The sequence below is a fragment of the Sciurus carolinensis genome, chromosome 4 (assembly GCF_902686445.1).
Source record: "Sciurus carolinensis chromosome 4, mSciCar1.2, whole genome shotgun sequence".
In the NCBI taxonomy this organism is placed as follows: Eukaryota; Metazoa; Chordata; class Mammalia; order Rodentia; family Sciuridae; genus Sciurus; species Sciurus carolinensis.
This window is the reverse complement of record NC_062216.1, coordinates 7,309,827-7,327,474: the sequence shown is the minus strand read 5'-3', so window position 1 is coordinate 7,327,474 and position 17,648 is coordinate 7,309,827. Positions and strand designations below refer to the sequence as shown.

At 40.7% G+C, this 17,648-nt stretch overlaps 1 protein-coding gene across 1 annotated transcript; it reads right to left on the bottom strand.

Moving 5' to 3' along the window:
- On the bottom strand, positions 1 to 5,657 carry Defb108b (defensin beta 108B). Its single transcript, XM_053743397.1, is given in 4 exon segments — positions 1 to 180; positions 182 to 224; positions 227 to 274; positions 5,399 to 5,657. Coding segments are annotated over 4 exon segments (234 nt in total). The 5' UTR covers positions 5,487 to 5,657; the 3' UTR covers positions 1 to 125.
- Positions 5,658 to 17,648: the final 11,991 nt, after the last annotated feature.

The following is a 17,648-nucleotide window of genomic DNA, read 5'->3' as shown; positions in this document are numbered from 1 at the left end:
TTTATTGAGAAATCAGCTAAGAATCCCTGTGTGAAAAAGAGAGAGAGGAGGAAAAAGACAAAAGTGAGGAAGGAGAGGAGAGGAGATAGGGGCAGAGAGGACAAGAGATCCAACCAAGCGGAGGCTCAGTCCTTAGGTCGGGTGCCCTTGATTCTCGGTTGGTTCCCCATGGGCATGGCCGTCCAAACACGTCCCCACGTAGACCTCCTTTTCGATGCAGTATTTTGGCAGGATCCATTGGGGCGCTCACAGATTTCCTTGAAGTTGCCCCTGACTGCACACAGAGGAGGATTCTTTTAGTCACTTGTTGTTCTTCTGAATTTCTACTAAGGGCTGGGGATGTGGTTCAGTTGGTAGAGTGCCTGCTTTGCAAGCACAAGGCCCTGGGTTCCATCCCCAGCACCGCAAAAAAATTTCTGTTAAATTCAAGGGGGTAAGAGGGCAGGGTCTGGAAACAATTTGGTGTGGACATTTGTTATTTGCTTTCTTACACCAATACTTCAAAATCTGGTGTTACAGAAAAGTTGGGAAATTTCTCTTGAAAAAATCTGGTGACATGGGGTGCACCAAGCAGCAAAAGGCTGGAGCCGAGGAGCCCTCCCACCACGTCCAGCGGCCGGCACACTCGGTCCATTCCCCTTCCTTCTCTGGTACCTCCTGACTAATGGAAGACATGACTCCAGTTCTGCTCAGTATCGTTTTTAGTACTGCCAATTTTTCTATCATAGGAGAATGTTTTTAGAGAAAAGAAATAGGACCTAAGACATGTCCTATTTTATGTCCTAAGATTTTGCTATTCTGGGGGTGGGTCACAGAGAATATATGAGAGATCATAATATTATATCTGTCTGTCTATGTTTGAAAAGTGGAACTGAAAAAATAGATCTAAAAGATAGTAAGAAATAGGCTATTTTCCTGCGGGATGGACTCGTATTCCTACGTGTATAGCAAGCAGACAATTTCAGTGTCAGCTTCAGCCTGGTGCTCCCCTCCCCCCTCACACAGTGCAGAGAGCTAAGAGGTAATAACAATCCTATGATTTTTCTCATTAACTTCAGAAGCAGTCTTTATGCTTGTCTCCAATTTTTGTGACATGAATCCTCAGCCCTTGGCACTGGAGATTGCGATCCTGCTCTGGAACGCTGCCTGCATTAGGAGTGGACTACTCAAGTGCACTTGTTCAAAATGCTGACTAGTGTGTGATTTATGACCTAAGAAAAAATGTGGAAAGTGGAGGAAAAAAAAAAAAAGATACCACGGTTCCAAGGGTGGGTCCTGGGGGTGGGTAACTCACACTGTTTGAAGAGTAGCTCAATTCTGAGTGTCTCTTATGCAACAGTGCAGTTTTTCCAGTAAGAGAGGTGTGGACACTAACACTTTTAGTTTTTTTTTTTTTGTATTTTACCATTCATTTTTTACTTAATAATAAAGTGCTCCAATATTTCTGAATGTCTCACCAAAAGTAAATGGTTTTTTTTAGAGTACAATCTCTCATTTTTCTGATTATACATATTGTAGGATCACATTGGTCATGCAGTCATATGTGTACATGAAGTAATAATGTTTTTTATTTTTTTTTTTGTGTGTGTGTGTTCCCAAACACAAAGGCCAATTCTTGAATCTAGTATATATTCAATAAATGCCTACTGAATTGAATTGGACTGTACTGAAACCCAAATGCATTAAATTGATCAGAACTCTTCAATGTTCACACAGCAAATTGGTTAATAGATGTAAAGATCAAATAGGCAACATCACATTTTTACCTAAAATGTGAATTGGGAAATAATTTTAATGGTACAGGTTTTAGAAAAAATAAAAGCTGATGGTCATTCTAAGTGTTGAGCACTCTATAGAAACCAGCAGAAATCGGAGTTCTTTGATTCCTGCACCGTGAATCTTCTCTTCACTAGTCAGCAATGATATATGCAGGTAAAAATTTGCCTCAGGTGAACATTAGCCTACTGTACCCAGAAGGTTCATCTGAGACTAGAAGATGACTTGGGAGGGTCATGCACAGGCCTTGTGTGTGAGGCGGGGTGAACCACCTGGAAGCCTCTCTGCTGGCCCTTCTTGTGTCTACCAAGGCTGCTGTTTCCTGCTGTGACCTTACTTCCTTGTGAAGGATCCCTCAGGGCAGGAATCACATCTCGTTCTTCTCTGTATGTACATCCCAGAATTGATCACAGAGAAATTAAGAGACATTTCCTGTTCCTCGAGGTTCTCATGTCTCGTGCTGTTCTGTGCAGCTGAATATATTGAGCATTAAATTTCCAAATCACAGGACTTTGTAGAAACATGACCTATTGGTGTTCATGGGTAGGAATTCAAATGCATTTCTTTCTTTTCTTTGTGTTTGCTATAAAATGGTCTGTGGCCACACTCTTCTTCCCTAGTCTTGCTGCATTCCGTTTTGACGAAGGAATGCCCTCACCTCTGGTTTACCACATTGTTTTCCTCTGTTTTGTTTGAGGATGTTAAAACACAGAATGAGTTTTTCTAAATCTGTAAGTTTTAAAGCTTCACTAAAAGCATTAATTAGCTGGGGATATGAATGGCTTGGCATATATGTTTTATATATATATGATAAACATTTTATACAATTATATATTAAAATGTATATATATATTACATATATTTACATATATATTACATATATATGGGGTGTGTGTGTGTGTGTGTATGGTACTGGTAATTGAATCCCCAACCCCTTTTTAAAAATTTTACTTTCGACAGGTCTCATTAGGTTGCTACTCAGGCTGGCCTTGACTTGCTTGAACTTGTGATATTCCAGCCTCCTAGTTTCTGGGATTATAGACATGCAGCACTGCATCAGGCTTAAAATATTTTTAATTGATGTGTTCCCATTGAACCCATGTGTTTAGCTATTTGCTGTAGAAATAAAATTTAGATTTATAATGAACACCACAGATTGTCGTGTCTGACCACTTACCTAAGAGGAAATGGGACTGGGGAAAGGAAGCGGCTCACCCAAGAGCACCTAGTGGTGCCGCCAGGGGGCAGAGCCCAGCCTCTGTCTGAGCCCCATCGTTTCTCCCTCTTACCGCTCTCTGCATCCCCCTCTCCCAGCTTGCCCCCAACAAATCTGCAGCCCTGCCCCCAGGGTCCACTGAGGACAGCCAGAGAGGATGCATCTTCCTGCTGGGGCCAGCAGTGCTCTTCCTGCCTGGCTGCATTCCATCTTGACCATATGTGATGCCCTCGCCTCTCTCTTCAACCACATCACTTTCCTCTGTCTTGTTAGAGTGACAATAAAAAAAAAAAGTTTGAGTGACAGTGAATAAAAAATGAGGTTTTCTGAATTTGAAATGCTAAAACTGGGTGAGAAGCATTCATTTTCTGTACTTATTTTTTTTTAATGTACTTTTTCCTTCGAATCCATGATTTAGCAAGGTGACTGCTCAGGATGTGCCGGTTGGGCCAGTCTTTAGTAATGCCGTGAGGACAGGCATCTCACCAGTCCTCTCTGCGCCTGAGCCAATACGATTGCACATGGTATTCCCTGTAACCAGTCTCCCAGGGTCATTCAGAGGAAGGACCACAGAACCCAGGAGTGGGGTGTAGAAAAGGCCAGGATGGGAGGCAGCAGCCTGGACTCTGGCTTGCAGCTCAGGCGTTCACCATAGGGGAGGTACTTTGCTCTATAGGACCATAAGTGTCCCCTCTGTTAGAACAGGAAAAATGGATCAGATCATCTCAGCTTCTATATGATCTGCAGCTGGCATAGCTCCTGTGCTAACGGTAACATGGCTAACTGTACTTTATTTTGTTAAAAATAGTTTTGCATCAGTTTAAAAACCTTTCTCTTCCTTTCAAAGAAAAAAAACTGTTATGGAGGCCACTCATAAGAATTTCAGTTAATGTCCACACCTGCTCTTCACAGTGGGAGGGACTAGCTTCACCTCAGCCCTGGGGACCTGGTTCCCGACCAGCCATTCATTCACCCCAAGACATGTGGAGTGATGGATGGAGGATGTACTGCACACACACACACACACACACACACACACACACACTCACACAAGAACATGCACGCACACACACAAACACACATGCACACAAGAACATGCACACACACAGGGCGAGAAACAGACACACACACACACACGTGTGTGTGTGAGGGGTGTGGTGGCCTTAACCTGGATGGCAGAAGTCACAGTGAGGGGCCCATCATGGGAACCTGGTTTCTGCTGTGTTTCTTTATGCTTGCTTTCTAGTAAGGCCCCACTGACAGCGGATGCTTAGCAGATATCTGAGGAAAGAACTGCATTTCCACCTCCACCCTCTCCCCACTTCAGTCTCTCTTACTTCTTCCAGATTTGTTTTCCTGAATCAAGTTTGGAATTGTCCTTTAAAATATACATATTTAGATAGGAAACTCTGTATTCACCAGGAATAGGCATATCTCCTGTTATATTTTTGATCATAAAGTGTCTCTTAAGAAGAATAAAGCACAAACATCAATATTTCTAGAAAACAGAAAAGCATTTTCCTCATGTCACATGTCATGACCTTTCTTCTGCCCTTCCCAGCTCCCAAGGTCCTGCATTCTCAGGAAAAGACGAGAAGACACTTCTCTAACATCAGTTCGTAAGTTGCTCATTCTTCTTGGTGCGTACTTACTCAGGAGCCATGGGAAATGGCCTGATCTGGTTTTAGTACCTGGGGCCCTGCACATGTTGCTTCACAGCCTGTCTGTGCACGGTGACGTACACCTGTCATTCCCTTTGCATGCTGAGTGAGGAGGAGGTGCTGTGTGTTAGGGTCATCCCTGACCCTGGGTCTGAGGTCTACTTCAGCGGACTAGACGTGGAACAGAGATAGGGTCAGAGACTGGGACGAGCCTTGAGGAGCAGAGTCGAGCCCAGGGACCAAAGGTGGAGAGGGCGATGGTCTGAAGGTTTTCAGACTATAGACATGCTTCCCAGGAGGCTGCTCCCCCAAACCCTTCTGCCTGTGCCGGCTCCAGCTCTGGAGTGGCTCTTCTACCAGTGTCTTTTAATGACAAACTGTTGCTAAAAGTAATAAAGAAGAGTTGGAGACCAAGATTTGGTAGACTACTGCCCCATTTTTTTTTTTTTTTTGTCATCAAGGTTTAGAAGCTGCTAGTAAACTTACCTAATTACATTGACATTTAGTGATGGGTTAAGAGGATTCCAATCTTGGAACACCCTTGACTTCATTTCATGCAACCGGGAGTGGCTGAGATCTGGTGGATCAGGCAGCTGCAGGTCTCAGCCCGGGTGCCTTCCTAATTTCCAAGGACAACTCCTTTCCTGGGCAGAGGTAATGGTGCTTTTTTTTTTGAGTATTGGATCCCCGTATGATCTCAGGCACTCTTCACTTAACAAAGTTCCTGCAAAGTGTATTTTGTTACCTGGTAGAACTTGGCTCATAAAGAAGAGAATGGCAAAGAGGAGAACAGCGATCCTCATGGCTGAAGGAAGAGGAAAGCTTGGCTTCATCTCCAGGAGGCAGTGAGAGTTTCATCTGCAGCTCTAGCACCAGGGGAATGTCTTTGGTAAGCTGCTGTTCTGTGCCTCCCGAGTGGGATTATCGATAGAGGTGTTCTGTGCATGCAGAACGGCCTTCATGGGGAGACTGAGTCCTTATTTTCTTGGACATTCTGTTCGGTAAGGATGTGGGTGCAGTTCTGACCAGCAAACCTTGTTAAATAGGAACATCATCTACAAACATCTTGGCAACGGATCAAAGATTCTGAACAAAGATCCATCTGTATTAAGTTACAGGGATTTGGGGTTGTTGAGAGACCAGTTGGCTTAGTTTAGTGGTAAGATTTCTGGTTAGTGAGCATCTCCCAGCCTTCCTGGCCTTGCTGATGGCCCCTTCACTCCTGGCCTCCTCTCCCATGTGCTGTGCTCAGGTTAGAGGGCTTACTGTATTGTGTGCTAGTTTGCTGAATGTGAATTTATTTCCACCATGAATGCACGAACTTCTCAAAGACTACCAGCAGGTTGGAGTGTTCAGAGCCGAGCGAGGCATAAGGAATAGAGTGCATACCTGGCTGCTTGTGCCCCCACAGACATGCTTTCTGCAGGGCCTTGAGGGTGAACAGCAGAAACTCATGGGCATCTTCCTGCTGCCATGTGTGGAAGCCAGCAGCCAATGCAGGCAGGGGCCAAATGACATCCCCAGGGTGGTGGAGAGCCCGTGTCATGTGAGCTTGCATCACACACAGCATGCAGACCCTGTGAGGAGGACAGGTTTGGGAGGGCTCCTGGGACAGCATGTAGTTGGCCAGAGGAGGGGTGTATGTCAGACACTGCAGAGCAGCATTCACATACCAAGTGTTTCCCAGGTTCTTCAGCCCAGCACCAGCCCCAGAAGGTCTCTGCCAGCTCAGAAATAGTTTCTCCCTAGGAGCCAAATCATTATTCAAGTGTGCACCTGCTAAAGGTGAAACTGATGACTGCAGGTAGAGCAGGACCCAAGGAGACTTTATCATCAGCTGCATTTGATTGCCAGGGTCCAGCCCTAGCAGGGTTCGGGGGTCCTGGGTGGATGGGGGTGTTCGTGCAGTGGAGAAACAGCAGACAGAGACCCCAGGTGTTTTGAGGCTGAATCTGTCTCTTTATTTTTCTGCTAGCCTTTCTATACATATTTTTCTTTAGTAATGATTATATCATTTTGTGGTTAGTTTAAAATAAGAAAAACCTTCAAAAGTACAATCTATGCTTCTTCTCAAGGTACACATTCCCACTGTATGACAGCCCAGACCAAAACAACCTTATTTCCCAGCTAGATTAAAACAACCTTGTCCCCCAGCTAAATTAAAAGAATCTTGTCTCCCACCTAAATTGAGACAACCTTATTTCCCAACTAAACTGAGGGCACCTTGATCTGCCAACCTTCAACCTTCAGAAAAACACGTCACTAGATTTTCTGAACCATGAACTCAAGTGTTTAACAGTGAAAAGCTTTTACTATTATTAGCAAAGGGCAAAGAAATCAACTTATAGTTAATATTCAGTCTATTCTATTTCATTTAATGGCAGTCTACAATCTTACTTTGATTCTCAAAGAATTAGACTAAACATAGGAAAAACACAAATTATATTTATGACTAAATATTTTTATTATGTAAAGTAACTCTAGAATCAACTATTAAAACTAGGAAAGCAACAAAGGCTAAACACCGCATCCAAGCTCAGAGGAATGCCTCTTTATCCATCTATATTTAGAAATTACTATAAACTAAAGCAATCATAGGCTCCTTTTAACTTGAATCATAGGCTCCTTTTAAGCTACAATTGTTTATTTTTATATATTTTATCTATGTATTGCTACTAAATTTTTATTGTGTACTATTTTGTGTCCCAATATAGTAAAACCTTCCCAATTATTTTTCCAATAAGTTTCTAATGTTATATTGATTATTAATATTAAAAAACAACTACACAGGGAGACATGCCATGCCTATGGCCCCAAGAGGGAGGATGATCAACAGAACCGTGTCAAGTGTTGAGTCCTCTACTCCAACAGAACCGTGTCAAGTGTCAGAGTGGTAGAAAATAGATGCTACATTTAATGAAGATTCAGGTTCTATAAAGTTATCAAACTCAGACTCACCTACTCAGTGGAGTGAAGCTGCCTCCACATCTCTAGGACCAACAGCCTGCTGGGACCTCAAGAGGAAGAGAGAGCTTCTCCCTTTGAGATGGTCTTCAAAGGACAGGTTTTCCATACCCTCAGTTGATAGCGAGTGTCCCACCACACCCACTCCTTGGTGTCAAATCCACCAATCACTTCTGAGATTCTTAGGAATCTCCATTATCTGGAGAGTTTGGGTGAGTCCTTCAATTTGTATTTGAGGAACATCAGAAGCATAGAAGCAGTTCTAATAATTGGGGTTTTTGAAGAATATCCAGAGACCTCCATTCAGTTAAAAAAAATTCCCAGGCATTGGTGTGGAAATGGTGTGATGAGGCTATATTCGAATTAGGACTCCAAAGAAGGAAAGAGAAGAACACTGGAAAAAGTGTTTTCTCTCTCTCTGGGTGTGTGCATGTGCACACCTGCCTGTTTATACATATTTCCAGGTATGGACATTGGCATACTAATAAAATACCCAAAGTCTGACAGTTTGCATTCTTCAAAAACAATTTTCCCATTTAGCCACCTCCAAGGAAAAGAAGCATTTCGACTCTTTTTCAATTAACCAAATTGTCTTGAGTCTTTCCTGGCAGAATGTCATGGTGGTTTTGAATTGGAAAGGAAGTAGTATAGAAATGGTTTGGAAGAAATGTGAAAGGAGCTGGGGAGTGGGACTTGTAGTACGTTTTTTATGACGTTCAAGGTAACTCTCCATAGAATACTCAGGTGCCATGTGGACTGAGCTCTGTACCCACACATCAGTACTTTTAGGAGACCATAAACAATTAAGAACAAGACTATAGAGAAAAGTTTTGTTTCTGTGGCCCTTTATCACTCTCAAACTTCACTCATCATTGGAATAGGAAGGAAAGTGGCTAAAAATGTATTTGTCTGTTTCTGTTAGACCGATAAATGCACCAGTTCAAATCCTGTCAATTAGTAAAAGATAGTCTGGACTTTAATCTCCCATTTCCCTACATTGATTAGTGTTCTCAATCATAGAATCACTATGAGCACTATTGGTGTTATTCATTATTATGTGTACTATTTAATTTCTTTGCATGGATTATTTTACACATTTCTCTATTCAAGTCAGGTTTCTATCTACTGATGGTGATCACTGAGGACTCTCCACATCTTGGATGCCCACAGATACCCTTGGATGGCATATTTACTGGTGGTTCCCTCTTGATTAGAATCCCCTCATTAGATATTTCAATTTGTCCTCTGAAGACAGTGAGTAACCTGGGCTTGTAGGATTGATTTCGTGCTCAGTTGAGCATCTTAAAAAATGTAAAATTGAGGGACTTAGTGTGCCCCACACAGCTTTTGTTGGTCTGAAAAACTGTGGGTGAGAATTCTTCCCTCCACAAGCCACCACCTGCACATACAGGAAAACTTGAGGCCAGGAACTGGTTTGCCTATTTTGAGAGCCTGGGGATGGTGCTCCTGTCCCAACCCCAGCATCCCTGGAATTCCCCCTGCAAATCTTGAGCCTAGCAACTGTTTTTGTTGGAAATGGAGGCTTAGTGCCTAGATCTTTGTGCAGTTATGAGCCCTGGGAAATGTTCCAGATGCCTTTGGGTCAGCAGGAGAGGCTGATCCAACCTGGAGGGCTTGGAGAAGGTGGGGGCCTCCTAGACATTATTGAATTTTCATGTACCCGATGGAACTTTGTAAGTATTCCAGTGATCTTTTTCTTCCCTTAAGGCCAGGAAATATGATGAGATGACAACCAAAGCTCAGATCCTGCAAATGAAAATTTGTGTGTCTGGAATTCTCTGGGACCAAGAAAGAGGAATGCCAGCAGAAAAGGTCTGGAACAGTGCTAGGAATTTCTGTTGGTCAGGGACAGATTTGGGACCACTGGGCAGGGAAATGGACCACTACTGAAGTTCCTGCCTGCCACAGGCCCTCAAATTTCACTCTCACTGAATGATTTGGCCAGGTGAGGGTGCCAGTGGACACCCCAGGGGTAGGGCTGATTTCAGAGCCACACCCTGTCCTCCTCTGGAACTCAGAAACCCTGCCAGAATCTCATGAGAAACTGAAGATATCAACCCTCAGAATCTGGCTGTCCTTCAACATTGTGGTCATTCTGGGCCTCTCCATCTCCTGAAATCTCATTCCAAACTCTCAGGAAATAGAAAGCCTCTTTCAAGGCAAAATGATATTCATGTTCACTGCATCACAAATATATTTCTCATAAATAAAAGAACTTACAAAACTTTACAACAAAAATACAAAGAACCCAATCAATAAATGGGCCAAGGACTTGGACAGACACGTTACAGAAGAAGACATACAGGCCATGAATAAATATATGAAAAAGTGTTCAACATCTCTAGTAATTAGAGAAATGCAAATTAAAACAACTCTAAGATTTCATCTTACTCCAATTAGAATGGCAATTATCAAGAACACAAACAATAATAGATGTTGGTGTGGATGTGGGGAAAAAGGTACACTTTTACATTGCTGGTGGAGTTGCAAATTCCACCAGAATGGTGCAGCCATTCTGGAAGGCAGTATGGAGAATCCTAAGAAAACTTGGAATGGACCCACCTTTTGACCCAGTTATCCCACTCCTCGGTTTAGACCCAAAGGATCTAAAATCAGCAAACTACAGTAACACAACCACATCAATGTTTATAGCAGCTCAGTTCACAATAGCTAGATTGTGGAACCAACCTAGATGCTCTTCAACAGATGAATGGATAAACTCTGGTATATATACACAATGGAATACTATTCAGTTATAAAGAAGAATAATATTATGGCATTTGCAAATAAATGGATGGAATTGGAGAATATCATGCTAAGTGAAATAAGCCAAGCCCAAAAAACCAAAGACCAAATGTTTTCCCTGATAAGTGGAGGATGACATATAATGGGGCTGGGGTGGGGAATGAGAGAGTAATTGGGGAACTTTAGAATATGTAGAAGAAAATGAGAGGGAGGGGGGTATGAAAAATGGTGGAATGAGACAAACATCTTTGCCCTATGTACATGTATGATTACACGAAGGGTATGAATCTGCATTGTGTACAACCATAGAAACGAAATTATATACCCCATTTGTGTACAATGAATCAAAATGCAGTCTGTAAAAAATTAAAAGCCAAATAAAAATAATAAAAAAAGAATCATTGTAATTTATTACTTTTAACAAAGGCATCATTAAATAAAATGGCAGGAAAATAATCTTTCAGACCACAGAAACCACAATTAATAAAAACCAAATACCATTTAGATCAACTTGCACTTACAATCTTTTAAAACTCTCAAAATCCTTTTAACTGTTGATTTTGAATCTGTATCTAAACAGGTTTTGTCTCAGAAAGATTGACAAAGTAGTCAGGGTAGCAGCAAGGATCTAGGACACAATGATTGGCAAATCAGGAACCCTGAGTAGAGTTATGAGATTCTTTGAACAATAGGAAATTGCACCTGGGTAGATTGTATTAGCTGAGGAGGTAGATCACATGACCCTGGGGGAGTATAAAAGTCCAGGGCAGGGACCCTCCCTCACTGGCCCTTCCCTGGCATCCTGCAGGCAGCATCTCCTCCTGTGCTGTGTGTCCAGCAGTCACCTATATGACAACCTTCTCACAGAAGAGAGCATGACATTGGGGTCTCAGGCTGGTTTTCTTTGCCCAGGTGTTCTTCAGGGTATTGCTGGAAAAAGCAGAGCACAGAAAATGGAATGCCTGGGGTTTCAGTGCTGGGTTATGGACTGATTCACGTTAAGTAGTGTTTCCTTCTACTGAGCAGGATAAAATAAATCATTCTACATTTAAAATATCACAGAAAAATTAAAATTTCAGCACATTTCCTCCAGCATTCTGATACAGTGGTCAAGTGGTGAATGGATGTGAAAGCTGGTGATTTTTATCATGGGTATTGGAAATGATAGTGCTGAGCACATATAAATGGAGGAAGTTAATGGGATTCTTTGTGGTATTTCCACACATGCACCTGAAAGCCCTGGGTCATGTCCACCCAGCCGTCAGCTACCTGTGTCCCCCTCCCTCTGGCCTCCACTCCTGTCACCTTCCCTGTCCCTAGCAATCCCTCTTCTACATTTTGGTCATCTTCTTCCCTTAGTTTCCACACATGAGAGGAAACACTTGGTTTTTCTGTCTAGCACATGATGTCCTCCAATTCCATCTTTTTTTTTTTTTTAATGACAGGATTTCATTTTTCTTTGTAGCTGAATATATATCATTTCCTTTTTCTGTTGTGCATGTGTCAGGTTTTGATAAAGAATCATGCTGTCCCCATAGCATGGGTTGGAAAGGTTTCTTCCCTTTTTTTTTTAAAACTTATTTTTTAAAAATTTTCTTTTTATTTTAACAGGCTGCATTTTGATTCATTGTCCACAAATGGGGTACATCATTTCGTTTCTATGGTTGTGCATGATGTAGATTCACACCATTCATGTGATCATACATGTACATAGGGTAATGTCTCATTCCACCATTTTTCATAGCCCCCCTCATCCCTCTCATTTCCCTCTACGTAAAGTTCCTTCATTCTTCTCTCTCTCCCCTCCACCCCTGTGATGGGCTGACAGATCTGGCTCCATGAGAATGTTATAGGCCAGACGCTAAAGGAAATGACTAAACAGACTCCATTTTGCTCTGAGACTCCCTGTTATGTAGAAAATAAGTTTCTCCCATGGGAAAACCCTGCCTCAGTACCCATCAACAATTGCTTAGCTTCTCCCATGGAAATCTGCCTCAGTACCCATCATCGGTTACTTAGTGTGAAATGTTTACCAATACAGAATGACAATTCCTATGTAAAGAAAAATTGCTCTTTTGATTCATATTGCTCCTAAACAATGTACCATGTGAACAGTGACTGTGTAAATGTCAGTAACCATTCTTTAGTTTGTACCTAGGAAAGGGTCATTTTGACCCACTTCCCCCTCTGTTGATGATCTCATTATGTTAGTTTGTATTTTCAAATCATAGCAACAGACACTTATGATTGATGTAATTTTTGGTATAAGAACCCCTACAATCCTATGGTCGGGGCTGTTCTCCCAATAGCCATTTTTTGGGGCATTGTGTGAGACAGTCAGCCAGTCAGCTTAATAAAGACTCTCAAATTTGGACTTCTCAGTGGTGATCAGTCTGTTCTTAAGTTGCGCCCCATAACATTTGGAGGCCTCAGTGAGATCCTCGCTATCTGGTGGGTATCCACCACTCACCACTGACCTGGAAACTCCTGTGGAGGGGAGAGGCCACAGCATTGCTCCTAGGGGAAGGCCTCTGAAAGACGTTCCTCAGTCCCAGGCTGCACGGTCTGTGGAGCCCCGCCCTAGGACTTAATTAAATTCTCCAAGAAAGTCACCTGTTTCTGCACCCCCAGGGGACTAATAAGTCTGTTTCTGGCGGATCCATATCTGGGAACTCTGAGGAAGGCTGGACATAGCATTATTCCCAAGTCGAGGACTGGCAAGACATTGCCCAGGCCCTCAGGTCAGTAATCAGGAGTGGCCACTTGTCATTTTCTTTGGTGTCTCATCTGTTCTGTGTTTGTTTGTCTTTTTCTTTGTTTGAGTATGGATATGGGTCAGTCTCCCTCATGTTCATCATATACACCCTTCAATGCATATTGACAAATTTCCAGGAATTCCAGAGAAGGGTCGCTGACAGTAGGACCCCTTATGACATCTTTTCTCTCTCTAAATTCTGTGAGAGAGAATGACCAACTTTCGAGGTCAGATGGCCCCCTCAGGGGACCACCAAATTGTCTTTGGGCAGCCTGAACATCCTGATCTAATGTTTTATAGCCAAATTTGGAAAACAAATGGCTAAAAAAGTTTTTTTAACCATGTTCACTGAAGCTTACATTAAAATATAAACTGCTGCCAATTGGAACTTTCAACTATTGGAGTTGGTCCACCAAAATGCCAGGCTAAAATTTTGATGGCTTCTATCCAAGAGACCAGAAAAACTGGTTTAGAACAAGACCCCAACCGGAGGGGTCTCTCCCAAGGAAACCAGTGGAAGCAGCTCCCTTGCTTTATTTAGAGCAAATAGTCTTAAAATTGGGGGTTTTTACAACTCTGATTAAACAGCAACTGTTATTTTAGAGTATTGTACTACATTACAAAGTCTAAATTTTCTTTAAAAGCTAAACATGGTTAATATAAAAACATCAATGTAATTGTAATTTTATTACTCTTATTTGTATATTAAATGTGTTCATATCTTCCAGGTATACAAGTCTTTAAAAGGTTTAAAAAAACATTTTATCAAACTGGTGTTCTCCAACCTAAAGTTGTAATGGTAATTTTAAACTTATCAGAATAAAAAAATTTATTGGGGATTTAGTTATATCATTTAGTGTTTTGTAACTGGATCTGAACTTTATGTTACCTTCTATACTGGGATAAAAATGTAAATGTAAATGTATTTCTAAAAGATGATGAGAGTCTGATCTGTTTAAAGATTAATATCATGAAACAGGAAAACATTTCGCCACTTCACTACACAAAAGGAAAGTTAAAACTCAGCTTTCTTTGATTCATGTTTTAGATGTAATATCATACAGTGTTAACTAACATTCATATAGACTTAAAAAACAATATATGTAAACTTTACAAAATAATATTTTAAAAAAGATAATGATCAGCTTCAGAACTAGACCACTTTACCTAAGATTTATGAAGAGCCCTGCCTTACCTGAGATAAGGCTCTGCCTTACTACGTGTTACAGTGGCTCCAAAATAAGCCAGACTTTAGCTCACTTGAAGTTATATTCAAAAGATTGCTTTTTTTTGTTGTAAAATTAATGTGATCTCAAACAGGGGATATAATTTATAGCTCAGCCAAAATTTAAGACAGATATTACACAGCTAAATATGTTTTTACTGTTGTTAATTCCATTTTGCATTTTCCTTGTAAACTCTGTAACTGTTGACTGATTAATGTTTCACAGAGGTACAAGTTCAAGAACAATCTAAATTAATTTGAGATAATAAACCATCACGTATAGGACAGATAATATAGACCAAAATCAAATAAAACTGGGTAAATGACTACAAAGTCATAAACCTTAAAGTTAAAGCCCAGTACTCTTACTATATGACTGGTGAAACTAACTTGCTGGATGTTTAAGATCAAAACTTAAAAATTAAGATTAAAATAAAGGAGCCAAGAAAATAAATATTTGGCTCTTGCCCTCGGAGTCAGCCTGAACCCAGGGAACAAGAGAACTTCTTTAAGGAGCTTTGCAACTCTGGGCCACACAACCTTCCAATCAGGGAGATTGATGAGACCACTAGATGATGAGAAGCCAATCAGTACACCTGCTGCAGAGTAGAGTCATTAAAAATATCCATAATGCTTCCAAAGGAAGCCACCTCATCAAGGAGACCCTAACTTAGTAAATGGCACTAAAGGAGCCAAGGAGCTGCTCTCAAGTTCCCCATAAATGACCCATATGGGAACTCAGCTGACTCTTAACAGCAGATAGGAACAAGGTCAATTTGACAAGGTTGGTCTTAAACACCTAGCAAAAGAGTTAAAATCAAAACACAGTCATTCCTGGACATTTTGAAAACAAAACAATAGTTATTTTAATGTAACTTGAGATGTACACTTGTGGTAGCCCCCCCAAAATAAGTAAAATTAGAGGTAACAAAAAAGATTCTTAGACAAAATTGCCTGATAATTATCAAAAGAAACTGCCAGAGTTATAATTTTTAGTCAGTTTAAGTCCTACAGATCTTTCTAACCTCCCATACAGGTAGACTTAATCAATATTTGCTAGTATGATTCTCTAACCCTAAGTAAAAAAATAAAGGGATCTCTACTAAACAAAGAGATCATGCCAATAAAAAGATATTTCACAAAAATCAGATGACAGTAAGTAACTTAACTAAATGTTGTGTTTACATTCCTGATAACTCCAACAGTGTTAAGATTTACAACTAAGACCTTATCCTCTCCAGCCTTGTTAAACTTTGTTAGGACTTTTTATGTGAACAATGTCTCTGCTTTTCCACCTCCTGGTAAGAGATTATTAATTTCTATCATCTTCATGATATTCATTGACATGTTCCAGATGCTATTTATTTTGTACTCATGGTTTTTTGTTTCTTTCATAGAACAAAACTTTTACCCCTAGAAAGATCCAATTTACAAAAAGAAACTTTTTACTGCTTGCCCCACCCCACATACCCGCCTCTCAGCTGTAAGCAGCAAGAGTAGTCATCACCCTTTTTTGTTACAGCCATAAAATTTCCCTAAAATAAGAGGGGTAATAATAAAAAATTTAAAAGACAGTTAATATAGATAGGTATATTGTGTTAAATCACAAAAATAAAGGCCAGTTTGGGTCTAGAAAGTTGGAGGCAAATGACCCCTGAGAGATTAAAATGTTAATGCTTCCAGAGCCCTCTCTCCACCCTTACCAAGAACCTGCTCCTGTTCTAACCTGTTGTTGAGTCTCTCCAACAGGTTCAACTTATGAGAGAACCAGCCCAAGAGAAGAATGATTTCCATCACCCATTTCATTCAGAAGACTATGTCTACACCAAATGGTTTCAAAAAAGGCTAAAAACCTAGCTGAAATGGAGAAAATCTTACAACATGGATTCATCACATCTGAGTTAAGACAACAGAAAAATGGACAGCCCTCAGAAACCCCAACCACCATCTAAAGATAAGACTGAAAAACATTAATCATGTTTTTCTCTTGCTTGGACTACATCAGGAATAACTCCATGCTTAACCATTCAACTTTTTGAGATTACCTAATGGGATAAATTCTATACAGTATTATGATGGAGAGGAATGAAAGGAACATAAGGGGCTAATATCTAAACGAGTGGCCCCTGTCTTAGTTCCCCTCCGAGTGGGAATAAATGTAGATGGCTTCACAGCTACAGGGACCACTACACTCATTACAGGAAACCAAAATTTCAAAACCTTAAGTAGACAAATAGATCTGAACGTAAGTATATTTTAAAAACCCTGTAAGCCACTTAAAAATTCCCTCAATTCACCTGCTGAGGTAGTTTTACAAAACAAAAGAGGGTTAAATTTGCTGTTTTTAAAATAAAAACTTATGTATGGGTTTGTGGGAGATCTATTGTTTCTATACTAACCACTCAGGTGTCAATCATGATAGTTTATCTTTAATTAAAAAAAAAGACTCAAAAAAGTAAAAAAAAAGCTAAAAGCCTGAAAAAAATTGGCACCAAAATCTCTTCTCTTGGTCCCTCTGGTTAACTATTCTAATAACCACAATGATCAGACCTCTCATCCTAGTTATGTTCAGACTTTTAATCAGGCCATGCATAATAAACTGTTCAACTAAATACGTTAGAGATAGAACCCAGTTTGTTAAGCTAATGGTGTTACACACCCACTACAATCACTTATACACTACTAATAAATCAATAATTTTATTATGTACAAAAAATCAGTGGGGAATGTGATGGGCTGACAAATCTGGCTCCATGAGAATGTTATAGGCCAGACTCTAAGGGAAATGACTAAACAGACTCCATTTTGCTCTGAGACTCCAGAGGAGTTATGTTATATAGGAAATAAGTTTCTCCCATGGGAACACCCTGCCTTGGTACCCATGATCATTACTTAGTATGACATGTTTAACAATACAGAATGACAATTCCTATGTAAAGAAAAATTGTTCTTTTTTTATTCCTATTGCTCCTAAACAATGTGCCATGTGAACAGTGATTGTGTGAATGTCAGTAACCATTCTTTAGTTTGTACCTAGGTAAGGGTCATTTTGACCCACTTCCCCCTCTGTTGATGATCTCATGATGCTAGTTTGTAATTTTGAATCATAGCAACAGACACTTATGATTGATGTAATTTTTGGTATAAGAACCCCTACAATCCTATGGTCGGGGCTATTCTCCCAATGATCATTTTTTGGGGCATTGTGTGAGACAGTCAGCTGGCCAGCTTAATAAAGACTCTCAAATTTGGACTTCTCAGTGGTGATTTGTCTGTTCTTAAGTT